Below are 16375 nucleotides of genomic sequence, written 5' to 3' on the forward strand. Positions count from 1 at the left end.
TAATTTGAAATTTTTCTCATCGGAAGTTTATAAAATAAAACTAATTCAGGTTTTCCTCAAACACGACTATGAATCATAAATTCAGAGAAATTCTGCATGTGGTGTTTAAATTTATTCAATTGCTGTGTTTTAAAAAATGTTTGAATCGTGGTAAAAATATGAGCCTAAATAATAATATTTTTATAATAAATATAAACTTAAATATAATATAAATAAATAATTTAAATATAAATAAATATTCCTGTGGATGAGTAATGAGAGAGCATTAGATTTGATTTCATTACTGTGAATAAAAAAAATGGATTAATTATGCACTTCTGAAATGATCCTGATCCAATAAATAAATAAATAAATAAATAAAAACCATTAATTCTCAGTAAATATATGATGGGAATGATGTTAAATCCAGTGCGTTGTTATTTCCACAGCCTCAGGTTGGCTCTCCTCAATGAGGCTAAGGAGGTTCGGGCGGCTGGCTTGCGTTCTCTCCGCTACCTCATCAGGGACAGTAATATCCTTCAGAAGGTGTTGCGTCTCCAGGTGGATTACCTGATTTCCAGGTCTGTACCACGTTTTATTGCACTAAATGGGGGTCAGCTATTTTAGCTGTTAAATTCATGTCTAAGTTTGAAATTGTGGGCTAGAAGCTAAGCGTTTTCATCAGAAGCTTGACTTGATGCTAATGTGTGCCGAGTTGTGGATCACCTCTTGTTAGCGTCTCATCCTATGTGTGTGTGAGAGAAGGGCTGTTCATATGATGAGCTAGTCAAGTCTGGTTAAGGTTATTTTAAATCATTTTAAGCAGGATTTGCTACTATTTTGTATCCTGCTGTAGCTTTGGTTCTTTTTTTGTCCTGTCTGAACATACACAACAAGTCAGGTCATTGAATTGGAAAATGAATAAATAAGAATGGCTGTAGAACACATGTGATTGAATCTTTTTTGTGGATCATTTTAGAAACTACATTGACTAGCTGTGTTGACTGGTTAGCGTAATGTTATCTAATGTGATCTTTTGACCTGTAGGTGCATTGACATCCAGCAGAGTAATGAGGTGGAGCGCACTCAGGCTCTCAGACTGGTGAGAAAGGTGAGATGTGAAGTATTGCTGTTTAGTTGAAACTGATGAATAATAAAAAATGTTAAGGTGAAGATGTATACACCAACAGTCAAAATATGTGTACTCCTTTTTGTCTGTGTACTTGTCTATCTGTGTCTGCATATGTATTTATTGTCTTTCACATATTTATTGTCAACACTGTAAATAGTATATTGTTTTGTTTTGGAGTGTGTCGTTGTATTTTGCACTGTTTGGAGCCAGCACGTAAGCTTTTTGCTCGTCATAGCACACATACTGCTGATTTTGTCACAATAAAAGTGATTTGATGTGATGAAATTTGCTTTAATAATTTGTTTTGGTAATTTTGTTTTGTTTTATAAAATACAATTAATATTTAATAGAATGTTTATTATTAATTATTATTATTAATTATTATACACATTTTTATTTTATATAGTTCTGTTTACGAAACAAATGAATAATCTGTCAAATTTTTTTCTTTATATTTTGAGATTTTATTTTAATTGTTTAGTTTTATTTGATTTTCTGTTTTGTTTGTCAGCGAATGTCTGTTAAGCAAAAGAATGACCAATAAAAATAAAACGTAATCTGGCCTCCCAAAATTAATAATATTAGCAAAATTAAATAGAATACAAATTTAAAGTGAGCAGTCTTTAAAATTGATGTAGATAACAGTGATGAGGAATTGCTACATATTTCTCTACATGAGTGTGACAAAAAAATGAGACCGTTTAAAACACAAGCTGCAAAGACTCTGCTTTTTTCAGTAAAAAAAACACACATACACACAAACAACAACCAAAACTGAGTGCAAAACACAGGTGATCGGGCTTTACAAACCATCTGTAAAAAGCATACTCTTTCATATAACTGACACTGCACCAGTTTTTGTACATTTGCAGTACACACAAATACATGTATTTAAGTGAGCATCACACAGGTGAATGGGCTTGACAAACCACCTGTAGAAAAACACTTCACTCCCCTCTCAAAATATAACCACTCCCTAACTATTGCTTTAAATTTTTTTAGCACTAACAGTTCCTTTGCATAATTAGCACTTTCGTACTGCCTTTTTGTGTTGATCTGCTGAATGTCTTCTCAGTTGTAAGTTGCTTTGGCCAAAAGCATCTGCCAAATGACTAAATGTAAAAGTTTGCTTCCACTTATTCCTTGTTCATGTGGGTTTCCTCCGGGTGCTCTGGTTTCCCCCATTGTCCAAAGACGTGCACTATAGGTGAATTGAATAAACCAAATTTGCCGTAGTGTATGTGAATTATTGTGTACGGATGTTTCCCCAGTACTGAGTTGCAGCTGGAAGGGCATCTGCGGTGTAAAACTTATGCTGGATATGTTGGCGGTTCATTCCGCTGTGGTGACCCCTGATGAATAAAGGGGCTAAGCCAAAGGAAAATGAATGAATGAATGTTTCCACTTAGTATTACTGTTTTGAGGGGACTTGAGGCTTGTAAAGTTCTTGTAAAACAGAGCATGAGTCACCTTTAATTACTTGAATGATCAGTGCAGTGTTGTTTTTCTATCATGGATGGAAGTGTCATTATAAATGTTTTGCCTTTATTTTCCAGATGATCACTGTGAACGCCCTGCTCTTCCCAAGCTCTGTTGCAAACTCCCTCATTGCAGTGGGCAACGATGGACCACAGGAGCGGGACCGTATGGTTCGTGCCTGCATCGCCATTATCTGTGAACTTGGTGAGTTTACTTATGGATCAGAGAATGTTCTGTACTTTATTAGTTTATAAATGCAGATATTGAACTCATGAATGTTTGCATTTGTCACACAGCACTTGAGAACCCTGAGATTGTGGCCAAGCGTGGTGGACTCAGCACCATCCTGAAGAATGTAATCGACTGTCAGCTCAGTCGCATCAATGAGGCTCTGATGACCACCATCCTGCACCTCCTCAACCACCCACATACACGGCAATATGTTCGCTCTGACGTGGAGTTAGAGGTATGGATCTGTCTTCAACTATGATGATCCCATCACAAATTATTTATTTTATTTCGTTTTTGATTATTTAAAAGGGACCTATTATGCAAAATAGTTTTTTAAGGGATTTAAATACAATTGTGTAATAAAAGTCTGTAAATAAAACCAGCATGTAATGGCAAAAATGTATTAATTCTATTTTTATAATCGCAAATCATAAAAACAATCTGCAAAAGTGCTTCAGGGGCAATTAATGTGTCTGTGCTCTTTGTGTAGCGATACATAAAGATAAACAGCTAAATTAGCCATGTTAATAAAGGCATTTTGATTTTTTTTTTTCACTTTTTTTCGAATGCCTTGGAGTTATAATTTTGCTGTTAATCTGCAGAAACTATTTAATTGATATTCTCTCTTTGTACATGTCACAGAGAGGGAAAGCTCCGCCCATTAGTGATGATCTAACTCATTAGTATAGGATGTTAGTCTTGTTTTGAATCTGCCACTATGCTGACACATAGGCATGTGTAGCTCCCCCCTCTTTTGAAAAGAGCACAATCTCATTACAATTTAGAGCGACAATCACTAAAATGGCACAATTAGGATCAAAGCCTAAAAGGAGCTGCTTTAAAGAGTTATAAAACATTATTTGTGGGGGATTTTGAGCTCAGGTTTTACATACACACTCTAGGGACATCAGAAACTTATTTTACATCTTGTATAAATGGACATAATGGGTCCCCTTTAAAGTGAAGTATGTGTCCCCTACATACATAAAGCATATTTTCAAACAACCCCCACTATACTCACCATGAGTTGAACCTAAGGGCTTACGTTGGTAAATAAGTTGGGAAGACCTGGAATTTTGTCTTTCACTTCTGTAATATATACAGTTGAAATCAGAATTATTAGCCCACCTTTGAATTATTATAGTTTTTTTTTTATATTTCCCAATTGATGTTTAACAGAGCAAGGAAATTTTCACAGTATGTCTGATAATATTTTTTCTTCTGGAAAAAGTCTTATTTGCTTTATTTCGGCTAGAATAAAAGCAGTTAAAAAAAAATTTAAAACCCATTTTAAGGTTAATATTATTAGCCCCTTTAAGCTAATTTTTTTTCGATAGTCTACAGAACAAACCATCATTATACAATAACTTGCCTAATTACCTGAACCTGCCTAGTTAACCTAATAAACCTAGTTGAGCCTTTAAATGTCACTTTAAGCTGTATAGAAGTGTCTTGAAAATTATCTAGTCAAATACTATTTACTGTCATCATGGCAAAAATAAAAGTAAATCAGTTATAAAAAATGAGTTATTAAAACTATTATGTTTAGATATGTGTTGAAAAAAATACTCTCTGTGTTAAACAGAAATAAACAGGGAGACTAATAATTCAGGGAGTTTAATAATTCTGACTTCAACTGCATGTCTTTTCTGATGTAACACATCAACTATGATCCCACACCAACTAAACACCCTCTGGCTCAGCCTGCTTGCTACAGTAGCCACTCTATTGATCATTCTGGAAAGCATTTGGCAGATTTGAGTGGACTTCTCTGTTTTTCAATGGTGCTCAGGAGGTTTGAGGTTTAGAATATTGGGTGAGATGATCCCAAAAATGGCATACTTAATATTGTCATCAAAAAAAGCTTAGATTTTATTTTGATTATAAATCATTATTTACCTTCACTTACTATTCAAGAAAGGCTCTTCATTCTGCGACCATAATTGCATTGCCTCCAGCAGCATTTTTTGGCTTCCAAAACTATGTCCTATCTTCGTTATTGGGGAATTCCCCGAAATCTCTCAAACTGCTTGACAATTTCACATTTCAAATCTGCAGCAGAGTCTTTGTGTGTATGTCTGTGTACAGTAAAAGCCAATCTATGATGACTCGAGAGCAAGCTGGTTGCATTTCCAAGATTTATTAGTTTGAATATTGTGTTTTTAAATATAGAAACACATAGAAACACATTCTCATATATGAATGGTTGTCTAATTTTTATTGAATGTTTTGTTGTTTTTGTGTGTTCTAATATCACCTCAAGCTTTATGGTGAGTGAAGCAATGTTGACTGTTACAATGGTGGAGCAAAACACACAGTATAGACCATTTTGAGGGATGTAAACAAAAACACTGGTCCCAACATATTTCCTGTTTTACATTTTCATTTTCTATAGTTTCAGAGAATCCAAAAAGAGCCACAAATTTATAAATAATGTTATGTTGAACATGAAGTTTGAAAGATGATTGAATTGCCTCTTGTTACAGTTACGAAATAGTGTGATAACAAGCAGGAAATGTTCGTAGGCCAATGATATGACCACATTATAGGACATGCTCAGGATACTGACCAACAAGTGTAACTTCTAATGCAGGTGTAGTGACATTTATTTGTGATTGCCTCTGGAATCCACTGCTATGCCTGTTGCATGGTCTCCCAATATTTAGTTTTCTTGTTCATTTAGCTTTGTTAGTTTGTCTTTCTTTTTGATTTAATGTTTTGTCTTTATTATTATGTGACATGTATGCTCTGTAAACCTGGTAAGACAGTTCAGTAATCATTTACTTCCTTTCCAGCAAATCCTGGCACCTTACACAGACTTCCACTACAGACACAATCCAGACACAGCAGAGGGTCAGCTCAAGTGAGTGTTGCTTTGAAGATTTTCATAACAGAATTAACCATCAGAAAGGCAAGCATGCAACTTTTTATTGGCTGCATGTGTAGATTTATGGCGTTTCTGTTCACAGAGAAGACAGGGAGGCTCGATTTCTGGCCAGTAAGATGTCGATTGTTGCATCCCTTCGCTCTTGGTCAGGTAATTGCCTCAGTATTTAAATTTTTAAAAGAAAAAAACATTTGAACATTATGTACTATTCAAATTCTGTTGAAAGCTGCAATTTTTTTAAACAAATTTTTGTAGTTCAAGATTCCAATCAATGTTTTATTAAGGTTGATTGTGTAACAATGCATATTTTACTATTATGCATCTAAAATGATTACCAAAGAAGCCAGCTCTTACAGAAATAGGTGTTGTAATGCATCATGCATCTTTTAAAGGGAATTTCCTCATGAGCGCACCTCATTGCAGCAGGAGTTTGTTTATTGCTCAGGCTGAACCTGTTGTTTTTTTCTCTCTGTATCAACAGGCATCATTAATCTCTGCAAGTCAGGCAACTCTGGAATCCAGTCTCTCATTGGTCTGCTGTGTATACCAAATATGGAAGTGAGGGTACGATAAAAGATATAATTAGAAAGCTTTCTATACGCTTACCATGCAAATCCTAAAACCAGTTCCCTTTATTTGAAGAGCTACAACACTAAAGGCCTGTTTACAAAGAAGAACGGAAACTACAGTAATAAATATATTAGCGTCATGTTCTGTTTGATGTAACTTGTCTGCTACTGTAAATGCCAACACAGGCTCATTGAAATACATGATTCAGCCTACTTCAACATAAGTTTGATTGCAGTTTCTAGGTGAAATGAACACTACACAAATACAGTGTTTGTTCCTTTTCACACTAATGACATTTACATTATCGATGACTAAAGGATTCTGTGATTTGTAATCAAAGATGTTTGCCTTATTAGTCTAACTCCATATGTACAAGATTTCTGGTGCACTCAGTAATGATTGGGTTTGTAAATGATGAAACATGGTACCACAAAAGAGATCAAAGCAATGTAAAATCAAGGTAAAACTAAATGTTCGCTGAGAACTTTTCTTACATTCTTATGGATATATACTTAGAGCCTTGTATCTGAAACTTGAGATTCGGAAAAATATACAAAACGCCATCTAGTGGATTTGTCCTCTAAAACAACGAAACATACCCGGAGAGACATATTTTACATTTCACAAAAATGTATGAACAGGCAGATATTGTAAATGAGCCTGGGCTGTAAAATTCTCAAGTTTTAAGATCCAAAAACAGGAAACATTACAAAGATCAGAGGTGGCCAAACTAGGGCCTGTGGGTAACCTTTGATTTGACCCACCATCCCATCTGAGAAGAAAGGGAGAATGATAGGGATAGTTTAGAGACCTATTTCTAATTTAATGTTAGTTTGTTTTGTTGCTAAGCTGTAAAAAAAACAATGCAAATTAAATGTTTCAATTAAATGACATAAATGATTTTTTTAAATGTACATATTGTCACCTGAGAGCAAAATCCAGAGATATCAGTGTGCAAATGAAGGCAAAGAGCATATTCTGCTTGACTAATGTATACAGCATTAAACCCCCCTGTGCTATAAATGTCATTGTTTTTGTTTTTATTGTAATAAGTTCTAAAAATATATATTTATACACAATTAGTTAATATGATTTAAAGTAATGTTTTTAATTTTTTTTAGCATATTACAAAAATAAGTTAGGAAATTACATATGGCAACTTAAATGTAATAAAGTTTGGTATAGTTCCTTAGGTCCTAGATGTGTCAAAAACAAACTAAAATGATCACAATACACGTGTGAACGCATCCCTAAATTCAGAACAATTTTTAAAACCATTTTGATAATTACAATATGAATGCATTGTGCATTGTGGTAGGGTGCTTACATTGTGTTTTTAATGTATTATTTGTTATGTGAATAATTAATGTTTACAGTTTATGTACATTTAAAAATATATCTAAATTCTACATGCAAAATTAAAGTCATGAATTGAATTTTGCTGATTTTAATGCAAGTACACTTTGAAAGAAACTTGCTAATTTTGTAAACAATAGTTCTTAAAATTGAACAAAGTAATACTAAGATTTTCTTTTTTGTTATTATTATTTAATTAAATACCCTATTCAATATCCTGTATAAGTATTATTATACTGATGTAGAAATTTTAATTAAAACAACAGGCCCACTATTTTATTAGCTCTTTATTCATTATTTTGTACATTTATTATTATTGTTATCAGTCATTATGAGATGCTTCATATTTGCTTCATCTCTTTTCTTAGCGAGGACTACTGGAGGTGATGTATGAAATATTCAGGCTCCCTGTTCCTGTGGTGACACAAGATTTTATTGAAGCTCTTCTCAGTGTGGGTGAGTGTTACTGCTGTCTGCTTGTGCTGATTAACATATTCATTTCAGACATCGATCACATTTGAAGTCAGCTCACACTGACTGAATAATGTCCTAATAATGCCCTTTCCAGACCCTAGTAGGTTTCAGGACAGCTGGAGACTGTCAGATGGCTTTGTAGCATCAGAAGCAAAAATAATACTTCCACATAGGGCGCGGTCCAGGTACGAGTATTTACTGGGCTTAATTAACTGTCAAACTGGGCTAGGGTTGGGTTTAAATCAAGGTCAGCCTTGTATGCATGCAGCTTCAATGTCTTACGTGTGTGTGTGTTTTGTTTTTATCTAAATAGACCTGATTTGATGGATAACTATCTCGCATTGCTGCTTTCTGCCTTCATCCATAGTGGACTTTTAGAGGTAAATATACCATTTTTTAAAAGTGACTTAAAGTCAGATTGAAGTGTCATTAAGCACAAATGATTTTCTGGGGAAAAAAAGTGCGATAACAAATTTTATGGTAAATAATTCAGAGCCTTTTATTATATCATGTCGTAGCAAAATTGCATTGATGACAGAAAAAAAACGTTTTGAAATACAAATATTATTTTGGAATTTTATTCAGAAATTGTGTAAAATAGACAACCAGAAGCCCTAAGTCCAATAAGTACAGTCAAATGTTTGTTTTAGTCCCCCTGCTCCAAAACACGTCCATCAACCATGAAATGTGCAATAAAACATACCCGGGGAATTCCTCCTGAGGTCTTAAAACCCACAATTAATTTGTACGTAAACTAAAGGTGGCAAAAGGAATGGGTCAACTTACTGCATAAATAATAAATTGCATGACATTAATCTAAAAATAAATGAAAGACACTTAGCAAATTATAATTTTGAGACCAGGCATGATCAAACTGTCTATACTAGATGTCAAATTGGACATTCTAGGTTGACTCGTTTGTATTTACTCAATAACCAAGACCCACCTAAATATAATTACTGCCAAGCTGCTCTTACTACCAAACATATTTTGTTGGAATGTGCAAGTTTGATTACAATTAGACAAAATTTTTATAAGGGGAGTACTTTGATGGACATTTTTAAAAAGGTACAGCCAGGAAGAATCTTCAATTATTTATCAAAAATTAAACTGAAAAACATATTTAACTTTGAATATATTTTTGTGTGAATTTTATTTCTTTATATTTTATATATTTTCCTAAGTATTTTTTATTTTTTGTAATATGAATTTGTTCTTATCATGTAATATTTTATGTATATCCATTTTGCCATGAAATAGCCATAAGTTGCTGATGTGGCAATAAATAAATAATAATAACACACTCGCAGCAACATATTTTACAATTTATAAAAATGTATGCAGAGGCAGATATTTCCAATGAGCCTGGGACGTTAAATTCTTTAGTTTTGAGAACTAAGAACAGGAAACTGGATCATGATCGACTGTGAAGTTTCATATCACTCATTAGCTGAAAAAAATGTTCTTTTAAAAATCTAAAGATATTCTGAACAGAAAAGTATCGAACAAACAGACATCGTAGTTCACCGTGTTTTATTTAAAACTTAACATTGCATATCCTGCGATGTGACTATTGAGGACATGCACATTGCGATATTGAGGCTTAAACGATATATTGTGCTGCCCTAATGATGATGCTGTTGTTTTTTTAGGGCTTGGTTGAAGTGATCACTAGCAGTGAAGATAGTGTTTCAGTTCGTGCAACTATCCTCTTAGGAGAACTCCTGCATATGGTAAAGTACTAAACTGAGGTCAACTGTTCATACAGCACACTCATGTATTGTATATCCCAAATGACCTTGAGTTACCTTTATTTTATTTTCAGGCCAACACCATTCTCCCTCATTCTCATAGTCACCACCTGCACTGCCTGCCCACTCTAATGAACATGGCTGCTTCTTTTGACATTCCTCAGGGGAAAAGACTGTAAGTTAGCCATCCTGCCCTACATAGACGGCAGCACAAATAGCGCAGTGTCAGAGTATGAGACCAGTGATTATTTATTTTGATGGAGCTTTGTGTTTGGTTGTGTTTTGTAGACGGGCGAGTGCTGCGGTTAATTACTTGAAAAGATTTCATGAGAAGAAGAAGCGAGGCCCCAAACCCAATAGTCTTTACTTGGACCTCATTGTCCGTAAATCTCTGGCTGCTCATTATTGTCGGGACCAGCACCTCAGGCCTCAGAGGGACATTTTTGTCATTAAGGTAGTTGCTGTTAACTGTAGTAATGCTTTTATGGATGTCATTTCTGACATGATTGTTGTGTTGTTCAGGACACTGAGGAGGCCCTTATGATGAACCTCAGAGACAGTCAGATTCTCAATCATAAACAGAATTTGGAGTGGAACTGGGTCCTAATCAGCACCATACTCAAGGTAAAATTTTTTATTTTTATTGTGGTGTTTTTAAAGTGTTTAAGCACCATTGTTGATGGAACAGATGTCACACTCCTATTTTTTAATATTGCATTTTAAAATTATAATATACTTATATTATAATATCAATATACATACAGAGGGAAAAAATTATTAAACATGTCATGTTTTTTCCTGGGAATAATATTTTCTAAAGAAGCTGTTGACATGGAATTGAACCAGATTTTGGTAAAAACCTAAACAATACAAACATAAAACAAAAAAAACATCTTTAAAAATGAGTTATGTGTAATAACAATGAATTGACACAATGAAAAAGTACTGAACTACTGAAATGTACTTAATATAATACAATATATAAAATGATTTTTTGGTGATGGCAGCTTAAAGACACTTCTCCTATTGAGAATGAAGTCACACGAATTGCTTCATCAGAGTGTAAAAATCCTGATGGTTCTGTTGGTCTCGACTATCAAATTTGAGCTTTATTTTGTATTTTCTATTGGATTCAAGTCAGGTGATTGGCTGGGCCATTTTACAGCTTGATTTTATTTCTCTGAAAGCATTTGAGAGTTTCTTTTGCTGTTTTTTTGAATCATTGTCTTGCTGAAATGTCCACTCTGATTTCATCTTCATCATCCTGGTAATAAAGATGTTGGACTGAAGCAGCTAATATTAATTTACACTGACGAAAAGCGGCGGATTGTTGAAGAACTACTGAGAGATTTCAGCTGCTGTCTGGGCTTTCACTGCCTTTCTATGTCTCCTTTTCTTCATGCGTTCAATACTTTTTCGCTGCATCATTTAATTTTATTATGCATAACTTAATTTATAAACTGTTTTCTTTGCATATATAGATTTCTTTGATTGTTACCAACATCTTGTGAAGATTTCAAGTCAACAGCACTTTTAGAAATGTTTTCTGAGAAAAATGGGGACGTGTTCAATACTTATTTTTTCTGTTGTATAAAGTCATTTTAAAAGGTGAACACTACCCATTAAACAAGTTTTTGACATTTGTGATCAACAAGGCTGCATTTTACTTTTTAAACATTTCATATAATAACAGTTGTGAAATATACTTTCATTAAATATCATTATCTGTTTAAATGTGCTATTGATGTCATTTATTCTTGTGTAGGCAAATTTGAATATTCTGCATTATTACTCCAGTTTTCACTGTCAGTCTTTTAGTAATCGTCCCAATATGATGATTTAGTGTTTAAGAAATCTTTCTTTTAATGATAAATGTAAAAAAAATAGTATTTTGTAGAAACTGGATATTTTTTAGAGTCCTTTGATAGTTTCATTCATTCATTTAAAGTTTTTACTGTGATTTTTCAAGTAATGCACCCTTGCTGATTAAAAGTATTTTTTTTTTAAATATATATTTTGAACAGACATATACACTAGTCAAAATTAAAAGTGGATCCAAAAAGTTTTTCAAAATTGTTCTAAGACAAGAATGGGTTTTGTTGAATGCGTTTAGGAAAACTTTGATGCATGGTTTTGATCCACTTCAAATGTTGACTACGGTATGTCTCTGGAGCTTTGATGCATGTCAATAAAGCATCGCTCGCATTTCCCCAAATGCAAAAATGTAGTTGTTCAATGTAGCGTCTCTTAATGAGTTATTTTTATTCATGCTACAGTGGCCAAATGTCAACCTTCGGAACAACAAAGAGGAACAGATGCACAAGTATGCAGAGTTTGGTTTCCTGTTCTTAGAAATATATTTAATGGTTTTCGTTTGGTCCACCATTCACCACAGTTCCACCACTTCCTCTACTTTTCAGGTTTGTGCGAAGGCTGCTCTTCTTCTACAAGCCTAGCAGTAAGCTGTACGCCAGTCTGGAGCTGGACTACAGCAAGGCCAGACAGTTAACAGTGGTGGGCTGTCAGTTCATCGAGTTCCTGCTAGAGTCAGATGAGGTGAGAAGGGAGAACTTGAGGTCATTTTTTTTTTGTCCCACCATCGATGTTATATTGTTCCAAAGCTGTTCATTGTTCCTTCCAATTTGTCATTTGTTTTTTCTAAATTATGATTTTTATTTTGCAAAAGGGTTAGTTCACTCAAAAATTAAAATGAGCAAGGCATCCTCAAGGTATCTTAGGTGTATATGGCTTTCTTCTTTGTCAAATCCAGTCAAAGTTGTTTAAAATAATTATATTTTGCATTTCCAGCTCTATAGTAGCAATAGATAGGGTTTTTTTTTCTCAATAAAGGAAGTTGTAATTACTAAAATAAGTTTAATAAACCACATCTATCCATGATAAAAAGTTCATCACATGGCTTTGAGGGTGAATAAGGGTCTCCTGTATCAAATTGATGTGTGTATTAGGAAGAAAAATATCCATATTTAAATGTTTATAATCAGCTTTGTGTAACCCCCAGCTAGAGACTATATCATCTTCTTCTTTTGTTGTGCAATTTTTGGATGTGCAACTGGAGAGGAGTGTAAAATGCATGCACACATTAGAAACTAATTTAGAAGTATGCTGACCTCTCCAATTGGTGACAGTAAATGCACACAATAATGCACCCCAAAAGCATAAGGAGAAGAATGGAGCAGTCTCTCAATGGAAGTTATAATCATCGCTTGTTTTGTTCCTTTCCAATAACAACAAAATTCCTTTACTTCATTTTTCACACCTGTCTCCTTAGGATGGCCAGGGTTATCTGGAAGACCTGGTGAAGGACATAGTACAGTGGTTGTCCGCTTCCTCTGGGCTGAAACCAGACCGTAGTCTTCAGAGCAATGGCCTCCTCACGACCCTCAGCCAGCACTACTTCCTCTTCCTCGGCACTCTCTCCGCTAATCCCCAGGGCGTTAAGATGCTTGAGAAGTGCAGTGTCTTCCAATGGTTGGTGGATGTGTGCTACAACTAACTCCATTAACATATAAACAAATGTTGTGTACATGACTAGCTCAATGGGTATCCAGTCCTTTTTCCTGAGTGTATCTTTACGGCAGACTTAAGCTCTTCAAACCCAGTTAAACACATCTGAATCCGCAAATATAGAGCTTACATGGTGTAAAAAATTATGAATTACAAATGCTGTTTAAAAGCAGAGGCTTGGTTCATTATTTTAAGTTATATTACGGTGATATATTTCTAGCAGAAGACATTCTGAGGGTTATCAAATTTAAGTTAAAATCGTCAAAAATGCTGGCAGTATCTGACTAGCCTGCTGGGAAAAGTGTTAATCCTCAGGATGTTAGCCCAGTGTGATTGTCTTTGATTATGATCATTCTATATTAGGCATTCACTTAGTCAACATTAGATTTAGACATATTCATTTTAAATCAAATGAATATGTCTATATGAGTATTTATAAAATGTAGAATATTCAAGCAATGCAATGCGACAATGCAGTCTGCTTTCATTGCAAGTAGTTGTTGTTGGCAGTGTGTCTCAGGAGCCTTATTAGAAGTCTGTAAAGCTAACAGGCAGCCAAATTGATTAAAAACCCTGTATTGTATGCTCAATTGACCCTTCACAAAGCCCCGCCCCTTATCACTGTCTGACAATCTTTCGTTATCAGCAGGGCTTGACATTAACACCCACCAACCTGCCAAATGCGGGTAGATTTCAGCTGTGGCGGGTTAGACAAACTCCACAAGCCACTTTGGCTGATTGAAATTCGTTTTTAATTTGCTAAAGCTGCCTCGTCTCTAAAGATTAGAATTTTAGTTTAAGACCGTTTGTCAATATGCTTGCAAATGTGCTCTTAGAATCGAGAAGCAGCAAGATTGATAACTCTCCACATGAGCAAAAGAAAGCAGGTGAATACAGAATGCAAGGATGATAAGGCACATAGTGACTCCGGCGATCTTCGCTCACTGACGTTGTGAGCGTGACACAGATGATGTGATGGCTGCGTGTGCTTAAAAGAAACTGGAAATGCAACTGGTGCGATCGTTTGTCTTTGAAATAGATTGGAAAAAAGCGGTGCTCGTGCACCCACAGTCCTGCTGCTTTCAAGAGATCCCAAGATTTTTTGTATGCAGCAGCTGTTGCCACTTTCGCTTTTACCATTCTTTGAACAGATTATTACTGGGCCTAACGTTAATCGTGTTAACGTGATCATCCTTTCATTATCGCACACAATGTTTTTCTTGCTTTTTTTTGCTTGCAGTTATTTTTGTTAATATGGTTTAATTATAATATTTTATAAAAACATTAATAAGAGATAACTCTCCATTTATGTAGAGTTACCTGATGATCTGGGACGTTTAGCCTGGACAAACTACAGTGAATAGTTTTAAATAAATGAGAATAATTTTTTTAAATGTCCCTTTGACATTTTTGTTGAATAAAAAGTGTATGTATACAGCTAAATTTAGCTTGTTATGATACATTATTTGAAATTTGTGGCAAGGAAATTAGTTTGATGTGGCCAGAGAAAAAAATCCTTAATGTTTAGTCCTAAAAAGTCATGTGAAATAAAAAAAAGTCATATTTGGACATATTTGTAGTTTTTAGCATGTCAGAGTTAAATTCATGAATATAAAATATTTTTCCCCAACAACAAAATTTTGGCCAGTGAAAATGGTGTGTGGCTTGTAACGTTGGAAAACTACTAGCCACAGTGACTAGTGATCAAAAAAGTTAATGTCAGGCCCAGATTATCAGCCACGGTCCTCCCCTGTCAATCTGTGCCCTGCCCAGAGAAATATCGAGTAATTTCTGTACAAATTACATACTGATTTCAGACAAACATATCTGCATTGAACATTCGAGGGAGATATTGGGCATGTAAGCATAAATGAAAACAAAACTGAAGCTATAGAATACAAGTACATTGATGGGAAGTTCGGATCATTTGAATACAATCAAAATGTTACAAATTCATTCCCTACCGCAGAATTTACAAACACTCGGAAACGGTGGCATCTCTATCAAGACGATAATAATGCATCTATGAATGTATTAAAGATGATAAAGATTAATTGATTGTTTATCTGGGTCTCCAGGCAATGTGTCCTCATGTAGTTATTGGTCTACTGGTTATAGTCACGTCATATATCTATAACCTCAGGTTTTGCCCACTGTTCTGCTCCAGTAACAGAAAACATTAGTTCATCAGTCTTGAGTACCTTTGTTTTGAGTCATTCGTTCAACAAGTAGCAGCTGGATTGACAGCTGATGGTGACAAACACATCCATTTCATTCATAATAAAAATATATATCCAGTCTTTCTGGGTACCAGCTGTCTGCATTGAAAGGCCTATACGAGCACATTTTTACCATTTTTCATGTTAGTCGCCGATGTTACTATGGCTGCTTACTCTGGCTGTTCTGCTTTTCAAAGAAAGTAACACTGTGTTATGATTGGTTAAATCACCTGTCAATCAAACTGCCTGCAAATGGTCAATTATGCTAGTATTTTATACTATGTAAATCAATTATACAATTGACAACTGTTCATTAGGATGTTGGTAAAGAATGAGTCCTTTTTAAACTAGCAAAACATTACATACTGGTTGCATATGGGGCTATAAACAATCTTGCCACATTGACAGGCTACTTTTTTCTTCAAAAATCAAAATAACCCCTTCGACTAATAACACAAGCAGTATTGTTTATTTAAATAACATTGCACATCCCTAATGTTTAGCAAACTTTAAAAAAACACGTAATATATTGGTATCTACACCTCTTGTTTGTTTCTGCAGCCTGCTGAACCTGTGCTCCCTGAAGAACCAGGACCATCTTCTGAAGCTGGTGGTCTCCACACTGGACTACAGTCGGGATGGTTTAGCTCGGGTCATCCTCTCAAAGATCCTCACCGCTGCCACTGACGTAAGAAATAGACCTTCTAACCTTTGACCCTTTGAGTGTGTTTACTGTAACTGAGCCATGCTTAGCAAAGCATGCTGGTAAAAG

The 16375-nt window shown here is 34.8% G+C and overlaps 1 protein-coding gene across 2 annotated transcripts in view; it reads left to right on the forward strand.

Moving 5' to 3' along the window:
• The window catches only part of rictorb (RPTOR independent companion of MTOR, complex 2b), a 47601-nt gene that overhangs the window by 13063 nt on the left and 18163 nt on the right, over positions 1-16375 (forward strand). For both annotated transcript variants that reach the window (XM_009295386.5, XM_005161241.6), the window contains exons 5-22: positions 429-560; positions 1027-1090; positions 2668-2794; positions 2887-3056; positions 5617-5684; positions 5791-5858; positions 6190-6272; positions 8003-8090; positions 8203-8293; positions 8422-8488; positions 9761-9841; positions 9934-10034; positions 10148-10313; positions 10382-10483; positions 12136-12182; positions 12280-12415; positions 13149-13348; positions 16165-16291. In XM_009295386.5, the coding sequence (XP_009293661.2) occupies positions 429-560; positions 1027-1090; positions 2668-2794; positions 2887-3056; positions 5617-5684; positions 5791-5858; positions 6190-6272; positions 8003-8090; positions 8203-8293; positions 8422-8488; positions 9761-9841; positions 9934-10034; positions 10148-10313; positions 10382-10483; positions 12136-12182; positions 12280-12415; positions 13149-13348; positions 16165-16291 (1918 nt within the window). The remainder of the gene's footprint in view (positions 1-428; positions 561-1026; positions 1091-2667; positions 2795-2886; positions 3057-5616; positions 5685-5790; positions 5859-6189; positions 6273-8002; positions 8091-8202; positions 8294-8421; positions 8489-9760; positions 9842-9933; positions 10035-10147; positions 10314-10381; positions 10484-12135; positions 12183-12279; positions 12416-13148; positions 13349-16164; positions 16292-16375) is intronic.

Source organism: Danio rerio, chromosome 21 (genome assembly GCF_049306965.1).
Source record: "Danio rerio strain Tuebingen ecotype United States chromosome 21, GRCz12tu, whole genome shotgun sequence".
Classification (NCBI taxonomy): domain Eukaryota; kingdom Metazoa; phylum Chordata; class Actinopteri; order Cypriniformes; family Danionidae; genus Danio; species Danio rerio.